This window comes from Gouania willdenowi, chromosome 4, assembly GCF_900634775.1.
Source record: "Gouania willdenowi chromosome 4, fGouWil2.1, whole genome shotgun sequence".
In the NCBI taxonomy this organism is placed as follows: Eukaryota; Metazoa; Chordata; class Actinopteri; order Blenniiformes; family Gobiesocidae; genus Gouania; species Gouania willdenowi.
Genome location: NC_041047.1, coordinates 8,812,675 through 8,827,439, shown reverse-complemented (window position 1 = coordinate 8,827,439; position 14,765 = coordinate 8,812,675). Strand labels below are relative to the sequence as shown.

The window sequence follows — 14,765 nt, the reverse complement described above, 5'->3', positions numbered from 1 at the left end:
AAAAAAACAACATAAAATGTAGATTGTCTAATCTGCTTTGTATGGATGCAGCAAAAAGTCAATAACGTTTGTCTTCATCTTCCCTTCTATAAGAAATTAATCTGTTTCTGGATGGTGTGATTTAGTTTTGTGTCTCCATCCGTCTCCATTGAGACTTTTCATTTTCTACTATTCTCAGTTTTTCCAACTGTAAGAACCCCCCCCAAAAAAAATAAAAAATAAATAAAAAATTGCATGATTTATAACTCGTCATTGTGAGTGAAAGTGATTTTCAAGTCCCTTCATAAATTTGAGTGATGGTGCATCAAATTCACCAGATATGAAGTTTTATAGGATTATCATCTAATCGCCCACTGTCAGCACACAGCGCAGCAACAGCAGCACATGATCAGATTAAAAGCAACTCACAAATTCTGATATCTTTCTCTTTGGAGCAAGAGGAAAATAAAGAGGTAAAAAAAAAAGAGAGAGAGAGAGAGGCATAATGTGGAAAAAGGACGAGTGAGAAGAGGAGGAGGAGAGAAAAGTGTCAGAAGGAAAGGGAGGAGGGGGTTGGGGGGTGATGACAGAGACTAATACTGTGGGGGCTCATATTCCCTCATTTATTTACCTCCTCTGCTCCTATTCCATTAGCGCTATGGCCTCTGCATTGTGCTCAATAGTTTTGCTTCGTCATCACAAACCGTTGCAATGCTGCAATATTTTCTCAATGAAAGCTATTTATTTTTACGACATTTTCACTGCAATCCTGAGACGTCTTAATGTGATGCACTTGATGTTGGTTTAATCTACGACTTATTGCTCACATCCAGATGTGACGTATTCATCCTCTCTGATTTATCTCCTCCCTCTAGCTATGAATAGATTTATAAATGTCCTTTTTTTAAAACCTCTATGGAGCCTTTTTCAAACATACACTTTAGATACACAATAGCATGTAGAACATTAGCATCCTCAAACCAATAACTGTGGAACAGTTTTCCCATATTCTCATTTTAAGTATTTCTGTCCTTATTTTGTATATTCTACTACTATTTTTGTGGTTTTTTGAGTCATTTTGAAGATTCTAGTTGTCTTTTGTAACTTTTATGTGCTTTTTATAGTCATTCTGTGTATTTTTAAAGTATACATTAAGTATATATACTAACTTATATATAAGTTTATGTAAGTACATTTACTTGGAGGCTGCACAAAATTAGTCTTATGACCGTATAAAAACATTCATGCCAGCATTTAGAATAATGACCAATCTGAGAATTAACATGAGAAAATAGTTTGTGTGTTTTTGTTGTTGTTTTGTATATTTTTGTTGTCATTTTGTAATTTTGGGAGTCATTGTGAGTATTTGTGTTGTTGTTTTCTATATATTTTTTCACTGCGTGTTTGTTGTTTTTTCTCATATTCTCATTTTATGTATTTCTGTTGTTATTTTGTAAATTTTATAGCTATTTCTGTGTTTTTTTTGATAATTCTACTTGTCTTTTGTAACTTGTAATTAGCTATTTATAGTCATTTTGTGTATTTTTGAAGTCATTTACTTGGGGGGGCACACAAAACTAGTCTGAGAGCCGCATACAAACATTCATGCCAGCATTTAGAATAATGACCAATCTGAAAATAGTTTTTTTTTGTGTGTTTTTGCTGTTGTTTTGTATTTTTGGAGTCATTGTGTGTATCTTTATTGCTGTTTTGTGTGTTATGACAAATCATTTTGTGTATTTTTCTATTAATTTTTTACATTTTTGTATAGACGTCTTCAGTGTTTTTGGAACAAATTAATGTATTTTTGTAATTTTTATGCTTTCGTTTCATTCTTTCTTTTTTGCAAAATATTTGAAAACATTTTTTGGTGCATTGTTGCTGTAGTTTTGTGTATTTCTCTAACATTTTGTGTGTTTACTTTTGGGAGCAGCACAAATTTAGACCGATAGCTGCATGTGGCCCATGTCTGATATAGAGAATCCAATCAATCTAAGATCCATGTTTTGTATCAGAACACAAACAGTATCAAACATCAAATGTGCAGCTTAGTTTCATCAAAAACGTAGCTTATGACTCTTTGAAAAAAAACGATACACACATGGATGGTCTGTTCAGTAAGTGAGCCATAATCAATACATACTGTAAAGCCCCAGCTCTAAAATTGGCAGTGCTGGAAGAGGCTCATCTATAATTGAATAAAGGAGAGTAATCAATATGTGTAGTGATCTGTGGAGCAGCCTTGAGAGGAGGAAAAGAAAGGAAAGAGAATATCAAGTTAAAGGCTGAATTATCTGATACATAACAAACCTTTATGTCCTAATGATTAATCATGCTTTATCAAACTGCAGCTCAGAAGTGTTAAAGCGACTCAAACGTCCAAATAGTCCCTCCTATCTCCTTTCCTATCCACTGTTCCTTCACCCCCGGACGTGTTTAAATGGTGGCCATGATAAAGGCCGTTCAAGTTGTCTTTAAGCTCAGGAAAAGAGGCTCAATGCTTCCTTTTTTTACCTCCTTTAGCCTAGGAAACACTGATGCATCCTTCACCAAAGGAGACAACATAATGCTGACCCACGATTCCTTGCAGCGACAACATTTAAAGGGACACGCACACGAAAACTCACGATGACCGACAAGTAAAGGAGATAAGTAACCAATGCAATTATATGCCTTGAACAACTTTCAATAAATTATCTAAAACCCATATTTTTCCTTTGATTTACATTTAAACCGTGTGATTTTTTTTAGATTACATCAGCAGAAAGTGCTATCAATGTGTTTTTAGTCCATTTTTGGAAATTTGTAGTTTTTTCACCACGGCAGACGTCAATAACCTTCGTAGTCGTCTGATTATTACATCATCTAGTGGAAGTGTGTCTGATTGTCAAAGACGTGACGTTATCCATGGAGTTAAGGAAAAGTGGATAGGAAAGGAGATAGGAGGGACTATTCGAACGCAGCCGTAGTCCCCTTATGGTAACTAAATCAGACCTCATCATGTGCAGTGAGTCAGACCATTAGACTCCAGTTAGTGGCGGAAAACGAATCACAGAAGAGGAGAAAAACTCACTTTACACCATTACACCTTGTTTCAAACATCACAAATAATATGACGGCAGCACAGACGTGCCAAAAACAGATCCCTGCTCAAGTAAATGAATTTGACTCTGCTAAAGTAAGAACTGTTTACATGCATTCAATCTGACTATAATTGTCAAGTGTCTTTACAACGCCATGGCTTCCCACACCTGGAAAAGGACGGATTTCACTCATTCTTTAGTTTATTTGTCCAGTGACAAGAAAGGTTCATTATTTTCCATCAAACAAGGTAAGAACACATAAATACAATTTCAGGTAAGCACATTAAATTAGGTTAAACTTCTAAATTATTATTTTACTAAATCGACGCAGGTAAGTAGTCTGTAATAATAGGCAATGACCAAACAGAGGACTATAGGTCGACTTTTATGTTTTATACCAATTACTGATAGTACAATTTTAATTTAAGCATTTCTAAATAGAAATACTTTTATTTTCACACATAAATTAAGTTTTTTTTACTCTCAATTTTATTAACAAAAAGTTTGCTATATTCTAAATACTAATTAGTATTTAAAATATAGAAAACATTTCTTTAATAAAATCAAATTTAAGCCCTTTATTTTAGTCATGTCGGAATTTAAAATAACAGATTCTTCAAGACGTGTCACACATGTCTTTACATTTGCACAACAATAAGGTATTTTTAAGGTTTTCTTTTTATATTTTATGGGGCTAAAGCTGTGTTTTTCAACCTTGGGCTTGGGACCCCAAGTGGGGTCGTCTGGAATGTCTAGTAATAGGTAAAAAAAGAAAAGAAAAATGAAAACAAAAAAACTGTGAAACAGATTTAAATTCTATTTTATGAATTACTATTATTTCTTAAATAAATATCACACACAATAAATATCAAATAACAGCATAATACACCTCAACTTTCTCAAATATAAATCTAGTTCAAATAAAATACTGTATAAACATATCTGAGGTGGAGCACTAATCCTGGCTACTCTGTATTTTCAATCTAATAAACGTGAACTTAATAAATAAATAAATAAACTTAATAAACTTTCATAAACATAATCAAAAACTAATTCGCATGATATCAAAATGGGGTCACATTTATTTTTTTTCTCATTAGATGGTTTAATAAATTGGGAGTACGTAGGGCTAAAAAAAAGTTGTTATAATAGTTTAATGAATAATTAGTGCACGCACACACAAACACACACACTGAATGTAAGAATATATACGTATGTCAAAGCCCCCTCCCACACACACATGCACGCACGCACGCACAGTTTAATAAGCAGGCTTAAGAAAGTGAAGATAATCCTCTGCTTCTCCTCAGTATCACTGATGACAAACGACACCTCTGTGTGTGTGTGAGTGTGTGTGTGTGTGTGTGTGTGTGTGTGTGTGTGTGTGTGTGTGTGTGTGTGTGTGTGTGTGTGCGTGTGTGTGTGTGTGTGTGTTTTAAGAGTGTAACTTTTGTGTGTCCGTGACAGTTGTGTGTAATCTCTGTGACTAATACTGCTGTCATCCTCTAAGGCGCTGCAGCCCAACATTAGGAACCCTAATATCACATGTAAAGGTCAGCGGTGCTGCTTTTAGTTGTAATCAATGTCTGTTTGTTTGCCTGATCAGCACAAAGTGCAGAGGATCTGAGTTCATGTGTGAAAGTGCAAAAAACAAAAGCCTCCTCCTCATCAGACCACCTGACCTCAGCTCTAGAGTTCACCGTAGAACGTGATGAGGGTCGACTCTAACGCAGCGTGAAGGTGTTTTACAAGCACAGCCCATCTGCTCATCTTCAAACAAACACAGATCTACAGATCCATATCTGCTGCATCAGCCCAAATCAACCGTGTCATCCAAACGCCCACACACGCACACACACACGCGCCTGCACCCGCGCACACGCACACGCGCCTGCGCACACGCACACTTCAGCTCAATGCAACGCTGTGCTTTGTTTGGCTGGAGCGGGAGCCATATTTAGCCCTGTGCACATTTTACACATTTGTTGTCAATTTGTGTTGTTTTTTTTTGCTTATTTTGCTTATTTTGTGTATTTTTTGTTTGTTTTGTGTTTTTTGGGCGTTTGTTTTTTATGTATTTTTGAGTGTTATTTTGATAATTTAGTTTTTTTTTTTTGTGTTTTTATTTTAATTCATTTCATAAATTTTTGTTGTCGTTTTGTATATTCTATATCCATTTTGTGTATTTGTGAGCTCCTTTTTCCAGTTTTGTGTATTTTTGTGCTCCTTTTGGCTGCTGTTGTGTGTTTTTTTCTGTAATTTTGATTGTTTGTGGAGTCATTTTGTGCATTTAATTTGGGGGCCGCACAAAATTAGACGATGGCCGCACACACACACACACTTTTCCTTTCTTGGTGGAGGTTGTTATGTGTGTCTTTCTCCTTGGCAGGAAGTGTGCATGTGAAACAGAGGGAGCACTCTGCAGGACGGGGACAAACGTGGGACCCGCCCTCACACAGTGATGACCAACGCTCAGCATGGACAGACGGGTTAACGTGGAGTTGATTCTAGATTCACAGCGGAGCTCTGAGCATGAGTCACGACACCAAAACAAAAATATCTGACCAAAGGAAAACATGAGAAAGTCCCTCTGTGAGACCGCCACAATGATATTAAAGTGTAATGAGCACAAAAAAGAACCAGGGTTTAAATCACGTGTGTCAAAGTCAAAACCTAGAAGCCAAGTCTGGCCCTTTAGAGTAAATAACACAAAAACAAAAAACATGAATGAATGTTATAGATTTCAGTCCCTGCAAATACAATTAAACTCCATAATATTTGCGAGTGCTCACATGATGGCAGTCATTTTTAATCACAAACTATTTACAAAATCCTGCAATTTTACTCAAATTATTCCACAAAATGTATCCAATTTATTTAAAAAGTGGTCACAAAGTCAAGGAAATTTAAAGTGAAGGTCTTCCAGGGTCTGAAATCTGTCATTCATTGGTTGGATATTGTCTACGCCTTACATACTGTATATATCAGTTATGCACTAAAGTGAAAACTAGTTGAAATTACTTGTTTTCTCACCTAAAATCTGCAGCCCAGGGAACTAAAGTGAGTAGAACAGCCCTGGTTTAAGTAAAGTGTTCCTTTAGGTGGCTGTCCATGGTGCTGATTCCATCAGACACACAATCCAGTGACACAGCAGCAAAATTAAAACCAGTTGAGCTGAGAGTTTTTTGTTTTTTTATGAGTTGGATATTTTTAAATAAAGCAAGTAATTTCCCCCTGGGATAAATAAAGTACTTCTGATTCTGATTTTTTTAATTTAGTTTACAAACTTGCCCCTGCAGACTACTGCAACAATTTACAGTATAAAGCAAGCACAGGTGATGATGATGATGATGATGATGATGATGATGATGATGATGATGATGATGATGATGATGATTACTAAATTTTATTTAAAAAAAAAAAAAAACTTTAGACATTTAACGTATTGTACAAAAATTACTAGAGGCAACTTTTATCACAGTAGAGACCACAAAAATGTGCGTCTGATTTGAGGGCCGCATTATCAACATTATTTTCAATATTTAAAATAATGACCAATCTGAGCATTAATACAGGAACAAACAAAGGGTTTCTGTATTTTTTGTTGTCATTGTATTAATTTTTGCTTGATTTGTGTTTTTGGGTGTTATTTTGTGTAATTGCGGGTGTTATTTCATGTATTTTGCGTGTTTTTTCATTCTTTTTGTGCATTTTTGTATATTTTATACCCATTTTGTGTATTGTTGTGCTCCTTTTATCTGTTGTTTTGTGTACTTTTGTCTCATTTTTAATGTTCGTAGAGTGATTTTGTGTATTTAATTTGGGGGACGCACAAAATTAGACCGAGGGCCAAATGGAAATGACTTTTCCATCTAAAATTAAACTTCACACATCTTTATGAATAAATAATCCATTAATCTCGCGTAGCATTATGTATGGATTTTATTCATACTGCCTTAATATGCTGCAAGAATATTTGTATATGACTTATTGGCTATGCAGCAGTCACCCCCACCCACTGAGATCTGTTGTACAGTGTGTGTTCATTTCGCTGTGGGTTTCAATACATGATGAATCTGAAGAGCAGTTTTTTTGGTTCAACAATCAAACTGTGAAGGTTCATACCTGGTGTTAGTCAACAGGTTCCCACAACCTGCCTTATTTCCTTTTTCCACATGTAAACAAAACAATAAGATTTATTTTATATTATGGATACGCTTTATTTGCCCCCTGCTCAAGATCTCCCAAATCAGAGCTTAGTCAAAGTGATTTGTATGAATTATTATATGCATATATGCAGGTACTCACCCTCAGGCCTGTACTGATCCACTATGGTCACATTCTGCCCTGCGTTCTTCAGAGCCGCCGCCGCCTGCTCATGTGTGGCACTGGACAGATCCACTCCGTTTACCTTCACACACACACACACGCACACACAGAGTTAGTGTTTCAGATTGATCAATAGCAATAGATGTAGTGCAATGTGTGCCAGGATTAAAACAATGTACGTCTCCCTGAGCTGTGTGAGCTATGTCAGTATGTGTGTGTGTGTGTGTGTGTGTGTGTGTGCGTGTTATCACACATTCATGTCAGCATTTAGAAAAATGACTAATCTGAGCAATAAACACAGGACAGAATAAAGGGTTTGTGTATTTATCTCATTTTGTGTTTGTGAGTCATTTCTGTATTTTTGTTGTTTTGTGTTTTTCAGAGTAATTTTTGCATATTTTTGTTGACTGTATTTTTCTGTCATGTGTGTCTTTTTAGAGTCAATTTCATTTATTTTATTGTCCTTTTGTGTATTTTTCTGTCGTTTCATGTGGTTTTTTTTGTGTTTTGTTGTTTTTATGTGTGTTTTTACTGTAATTTTGTATTATTTCTTCAGCCTATTAACAGTTTTATTGTCATTTTATGTGTTTTTGAAATCCTTTAGGATATTTTTGTTGTTGGTGAAGTCGTTGTTTTGTATTTTTGTTGTTCTTAAGTGTATTTTTATGTAATTTTGTGCATCTTTTGTTGTTGTTTTGTATTTTTGGGGTCATTTATTGACATTTAGTGTATTTTTCTGTCCTTTTGTATGTTTTTGGAGTCTTTTTTGTGCATATACTTTGGGGGCTGTACAAAATTAGACGGAGGACCAGACATGTGTCCCATGTGTATGGTTTCGTACCGACAGAATTCTGTCCCCCTTTCGAAGCTCCCCGCACAGATCCGCTGGGCCTCCAGCAAGAATAAAGGAAATGAAGATTCCTTCACCGTCCTCTCCTCCAACAATGTTAAATCCCAGTCCGGTGGAACCTCTCTGCAGCACCACACGTCTGGGCTCCCTGAAAATAACACAAATCAAACACTGTAGATTAACCCCATTCTAAACCAGACGAAGGCATTTAATCAGATATAATCCCACACGCTTTACAGCTATACTGTATATGACGTCAACTGAAAATCTACAACACCTGTTATTCACCAGCAGATGTCAGTAATGCACCGTCATCTTTTGGCATCATCGTTTACCATTACACTTTTAGATTATATAAGATTGAACTAATGTCGTTCAAAACAGTTTATTTTCTAACTTAAATGAACAAGATTACTCAAGATATCCAAGTGAACAATAAAGAATGAAAATAAATCAAAAAGTTAACCACATAATAAGTCACACATTTGAAGGATTCATTTATCATAGGCAAGGTATATTTATTTCTATAGAGCAGAGGTGGACAACTTTTATCAGAGCGAGGGGCCACAAAAATGTGTTTGTTTGATCAAAGGGCCACAATAAGTACATTCATTTCAGCATTCAGAATAATGACCAATCTGAGCATTAACACAGGAAATAAAGGGATTTTAGAGTCATTTTGTGTGTTTTTCTGTCATTCTGTGTATGTTTGTTTATTATGTGCATTTCTGTTGCCCTTTTGTGTATTTTTCTTGTTAAAATGTATCTCTTTTGGAGTCATACGATGTATTTCTGTTGTCATTTTGCTGTCATTTTGTTTGTTTGTAGTTCCGTGGATTTACAGTCTTCTTTTTTTGTGTTTTTCTTGTCTTTTTGTGCACTTTTGTTGCCATTTTCTGTAATTCTGTATGTTTTTTGTGTCATTTTCTGTATTCCTCTTGTCGTTTTGTTTATTTTTAATGTAGATCTGTGTGTTGCTAGAACATTTTCTGTGTTTTTCTTGTCTTTTCTTGTGTTTTTATAATTTTTGTGTATTTTAATGTATTCTTGCTGTGTATTCTTGCGTATTTACTTTGGGGGCCGCATACAATTAGACCGAGGGCCTCATGTGGCCCCCAATCAGCCAGTGGACTCTGTCTGCTATAGAGTATTTCATACAGGAGGCATCTCAAAGAAATGATGAAATTAAATTAAAAAAAAAAAAAGAAAACAGTTTAAGAAATCGACTAAAACAACAAAAGTACGAGACGTGAAAATCCAACAAGGAGAAAAGAACAACAAATGTCAAATTGACGACTGCGAGGTCTGTCTGAAGCTTATCAGATTTATGATAATACAAGGACTGTGATTGGCCCACGGGTTGGTGACGAAGTCAGTCATGTTACCGTAACCACGACAATGCTAGTGGAGTGACGAGGGCTGTAATAGGCCGTAATCCCTCCATTAAAATAGATTAAAGACAGTAGAGCATCACTGAGAGTGTGTGAGTGCGAGTGCGTGCGTGTGGGATCTGAGTTTGCACGTCACACACAATGTACAGAGCTCTGTGCTTCATGTTGTTCTCTGAAAGATCAGCTTTCACTAAAAAGTGTCCTGACATGAATGAAACCATAAGGCGGGGAACGTTTTCTATAGGTTTCATCTGTCCGTACAGCTTTTAACTGGCAAATTGTTCTGGAAGTTTGCAGCAAATAAGAACATCACATAAGAATCAAATCAATGACATTTATGGAGAAAAAAATAATCTGATTTTCTCAGAAACCATCGCTGACTTTTTTTTATTTTTTACGCATTACAAGATTAAAGTCTTATATATTTAGAAAATAAAGTTGTATCTTAATAAAATCCCAATTTTATGAAGTTAGGGTTGAAATATTTACATTTTAAAGTCCTAATATTTCAAGACTAAAGTCGTAACTTTATGAGAATAAAGTCATATTTAAATAAAATCTTAATTTTATGAGATTGAAGTTGTAATATTTGAATTTTATCTTAAAGTCGTATTTGAAGTCATCATTTTATGAGAATAAAATTGAAATACAAACAGGATCTTGTGTGTGTTGCGGTCACTCGTGCGTTATGGAGAATGTGGAACATTTAGTGAGATTATTCTTCTCTTTAGGTTTCACACACAGTGAAATACTGAGCCTTTTGGCCCATCATCACCACTGTTATCAGTTTAAGGACTTTAAAGCCATTTTGTAGACAAATTATATCGCGTTGCGTTCACTTAAACAGGGAATTCTGAGCGCTATACCACTACGACTTTTTTAAGATACAGCTTTATTTTCATAAAATTATGACTCTATACTCGAAATATTACAACTTTAATCTCGTAGTGCTCAGATTTATTTTTTTTTATTTTAATGTGGCCCTAATACGACATTGTAATTGTGAACAACGTTCAAACACATTCATTGAGGTATTTTCATAATATATTTATAATTTGTATTTAGATTTTTTTTGGAATTAATTTAGAAAGTAAACAATAGAGCACTAAAAAATAAATATTTAATATGAATTGTTGGTTTTTTACAGTAATTTAATTAAAAAAAAAAAAAAGTATCAATACTAAGTGATTGTTAACAATAATCAAACAGTGTTCATAATTTGGTAGTAAATCTGAATTGTACCAGTGAAACTCTATCTGTGACGTGTGTGTGTGTGAATAGGAAACATTTGAGTGGTGCTGGGTTCTCACCTGGGGACGTCCTCGTCTCCCGTCACTATCCTGGGCAGTGGTGAGTATCTGGGCGTGGTCAAAGGGGCGGGGCTTACAGACTGGCTGCCACTCATGTACGGGCTTACGTGGTTGTCCTGGTGTGGAGAGTACGCTGAAAGAAACACACAGAATCAGATTATGTATCAAATATCTACAGTATCATTTACCATGTGATGGGTTTATTCTCACTGATTAGAGCTGAATATTACATCAAATAACAGGAAGCATGTTCACTTCTGGAAGAAAGCATGAAAATGTGTACATGGGTGTTTTTAGAGGATGCTAAATCCATTTTTAATGGGATCCACACTGACAAACCAACGATTCCCACTCAAAATCAAAAAATCCAAGATGGCCACCATACATATTACCAATTAGTAAATTTTGTCATAACTTTGGTTCTATTTGACATATAAGCTTAAACTCAGTGGTGAACTATAAGTTTTCAGGGTCAAGGAATTCAATAATACATATTAAATTACTGTAAATTGTGCTCAGAGAAAGATCCAAGATGGCGCCATCAGTATTGCGAAATTGGGTTCATCATCTTTGTGACAAAATGTAGGTTTTTGGGGACAAGGATTGTCATGAAGAAGCTTAAAACACTGTAACATGCATCATGTTTCGATGTCAAATAGAACCAAAGTTATGACAAAACATCCAAATAGGCAATATTGATGGCAACTATCTTGGATTTCTTGATTCTGAGTGGGAACCATTGGTTTCCCAGTGTGGATCCCATTAAAAATGGATTCAGCATACTCAAAAAACCCCATGTACACATTTTCATGCTTTCTTTCAGAAGTGAACATCTTTTTGACATATCTGCCAGGCTTGCTCTGACTTTAAGTGAGGAAAGGTGAATACAATATCTACAAAGTACAGATTTTGTTGTAATTTAAAGCAGGAACTACACATTTGTGTGTACCTACAGTTTGTCACGTCTGGCGGGGGGAAGCTGTCGTTGATAAAAAGCGAGGTGTGTTTGGCCACGCGGAGGCACACCACGTCAGGCGTGGCCTTCAGTGCGCTCACTGCGTCCTCATGAGTCACCTCCTCCAGACAGGTGCTATTCACCTAAAGAGAGGCAGAGACGCACACATCACATCACGGATAACAAACATGTCCACTGGAGGCACATACTGAGGGTGAGGCTTTCATTTAGTTTCATTAGGACAATCATTTGTAGCACGTAAAGACAGCGTAGGCCTCATAGATCAATAAATCAAAGATCATTAAAATTGACACTTAAAATTCAGTTTTGATAGTCTCTTATTTACTTTGTCATGAACAGTTTCATGCATTGCATTGTGGGTTGTGGAGTCCCATAGATGGATGAAGAGAATACTTTTTTTTTTTCCTTCATTCTTGCTGTGATTTCTTGTGTTTTTTCACCAGACAATGAAGACAGTGACACCATTTTTCGCTCTAGTTTGTAATTTTTTTCTATGAAAACAGCAGAAATGTGTTGGGAAGTCAGTTTGGCAGAGTTTTTCGGGCAAACACAAGAAATGACAGTAAGAAAGAGGCAAAAACACTTCTATACATTCGTTTACAGGACTCCACATCCCAGAATGCAATTTGTGAAAATTTTCCCGACAATTTAATACATATTTAAAGTGGAGATCAGAGCAAATTTTGAGCGGCAATTTCAACCTTTAACATCTTTTTTTTTTTAAGAGCAAATTTAGTTAGATTTATTGATCTATGATGCCTACACTATGAATATATCAGATAAAAATGATGTATAAAAAACATAAATTTGCATCATGTTGTAGTGATATAATTAAAATTTGAATAATACATGTATAAATCAGTAGCTACCAGGGTCAGAAATAAAAATAAAAGTGCTTCTTACACCAACTAGTTTGTCCCCTATCTGTAAGCGTCCATCTTTGTGTGCGGCTCCTCCCTCAATGATCTTAGTCACGTAGATGCCGTTGTCACCCGGGACGTGTTGGTTTCCCGCTCCTCCAGCTATACTGAATCCTAAACCTGACCGTGAAACATCAACAGAGTATGATGTTAGTCAACCTGTGGCTCCAGCTCTGAGCCACAGCAGAGACCACTGTCCTGACCTTTGGGCCCTTTGACCAGTTTGATGTCCATCACTCTCTCCGTTACGCACTTCCTGCGTCGTATGCACAGTCTGACCAGACATCCCGCCTCCTTCAGGGCCTCCACCGCCCCGCTGTGGGTCACATCCCGCACGTCCGTCTCATTGACTCTGACTATACTGTCGTTCACTCTGCACAGAAACAAACACAGAAAATGTCATCCTTTTACTCCCTAATCTAGACCAAGTTTGACAAAGGTAACAACTCAATTCGGTTTAGTTACTTTTCTCAGTTATCAAGCATGTAATTAAAGGTGCATAGGGTAGGATCAAGAAGTAAAACTCCATAGCTGATGTGTTCTGTTGACATTAACAGTAGTTTGTTAATAAAATCAGGCTTACCACTAAAACAAACATAAATATGTCATTTGTATGAGGAAAAAGAAGTTTTAACTGTCAGTTTCGGGTCAAGCTCGGACATAATTATCTGAATGCCTGTCGGGTTCGGTTTTGCTTCGTCAGGTTGGGGTCGGACTTGGAAGAAAAATGTAGCCCAGTCTGCAATCCAACTGCAAGACCTCCGTGCATACCACCATGCATGCCTCCAAAGGACCAACCAGTAGTTTGTTTCACTGTGTTTGTCTTCTTTCAGTCTCAGTGTCATTTGACGTCACTTCCGCGGGGCTACGCGGGAAATGCCTGAACTAAAACGAGTGATACGCCCCTGTTTTATAGGATCAAAAATCATGATTATATTCACCTGAGCCGTCCGTTCTGAGCAGCCGCTCCTCCAGGTATGATCTTTGTGATGAAGATTGAAGGGTCTTCTCCGATGTGTGGGTTATCGGTCCCTCCAGCGATGCTGAAACCAAGGCCGGAGTTACCCTGTCCACATGCAAACATGAACACAAACCCAGACTCGGAACATGTTGGAGCAGTTACAGGTAAAAAGACTATGACTTTCTGCTGTTACACTTCATATATTTGTTTACTTGAATTTGCAATGATTCAGATCACACAAAGTAAATATTATCATCTTCTAATTTGCTCGAAATGATCAAAACACACGCTAACACATCTTGTCAAGAATCTTAACTTTATAACTGAATGAACAATATATCCTGGTTTAAACACATCACCTGAGGACAGCAGATGTGGTCACCAACATGGCTGTCACTGAGCTTAAAGCCAGTGTAAAATCTGTGTGTGTGTGTGTGTGTGTGTGTGTGTGTGTGTGTGTGTGTGTGTGTGTGTGTGTGTGCGTGTGTTTGCGTGTGTCCACGGTGTCTTTAAAACAGATCCAGCCAAGCAGACAGAAACAGGTCACAGGAGAATAGAGCGAGGGAGGGAGGAGAAAGACTGAGAGCCAGCCTCAGGGTGAGGAAGGGAAGGAGGGGGATATAAGAAGAGAACCAAAGGGGGGCATGGGGGAGGACATGAGAGCAAAATAAGGATGGGTGGATGTGAAAATAAAGCAAGGGCAGGGGATGGGTCAACAAAAATCACATGAAATAGTGAGGATAGAGATAGGATGACGGGATGGAGTTGGAGGAGGAGCTACAGAGGGACAAGAAAACCAGGACAGCATGCTCAAAATGTGTAGATCTGTATAGACTGTCCACTAATGTGTATATATATATATATAATATTATTATCAAGAAGAATAAATAATTGTTTCCTAAATAAGTCAGTATATGCCCCAAAAGTTAGAATTATCCCTCAGAGTCTAAATTACACCTCAGAGTC

At 36.7% G+C, this 14,765-nt stretch overlaps 1 protein-coding gene across 8 annotated transcripts in view; it reads right to left on the bottom strand.

Annotated features, from left to right (window-relative positions):
- Positions 1-14,765, bottom strand: part of LOC114461501 (discs large homolog 1-like protein) — a 121,475-nt gene that overhangs the window by 26,470 nt on the left and 80,240 nt on the right. For all 8 annotated transcript variants that reach the window (XM_028443617.1, XM_028443618.1, XM_028443619.1 and 5 more), the window contains 7 exons: positions 13,780-13,904; positions 13,042-13,211; positions 12,822-12,958; positions 11,896-12,040; positions 10,943-11,075; positions 8,233-8,389; positions 7,371-7,473 (listed from right to left, as the gene is read on the bottom strand). In XM_028443617.1, coding sequence (XP_028299418.1) covers positions 7,371-7,473; positions 8,233-8,389; positions 10,943-11,075; positions 11,896-12,040; positions 12,822-12,958; positions 13,042-13,211; positions 13,780-13,904 — 970 coding nt within the window. The remainder of the gene's footprint in view (positions 1-7,370; positions 7,474-8,232; positions 8,390-10,942; positions 11,076-11,895; positions 12,041-12,821; positions 12,959-13,041; positions 13,212-13,779; positions 13,905-14,765) is intronic.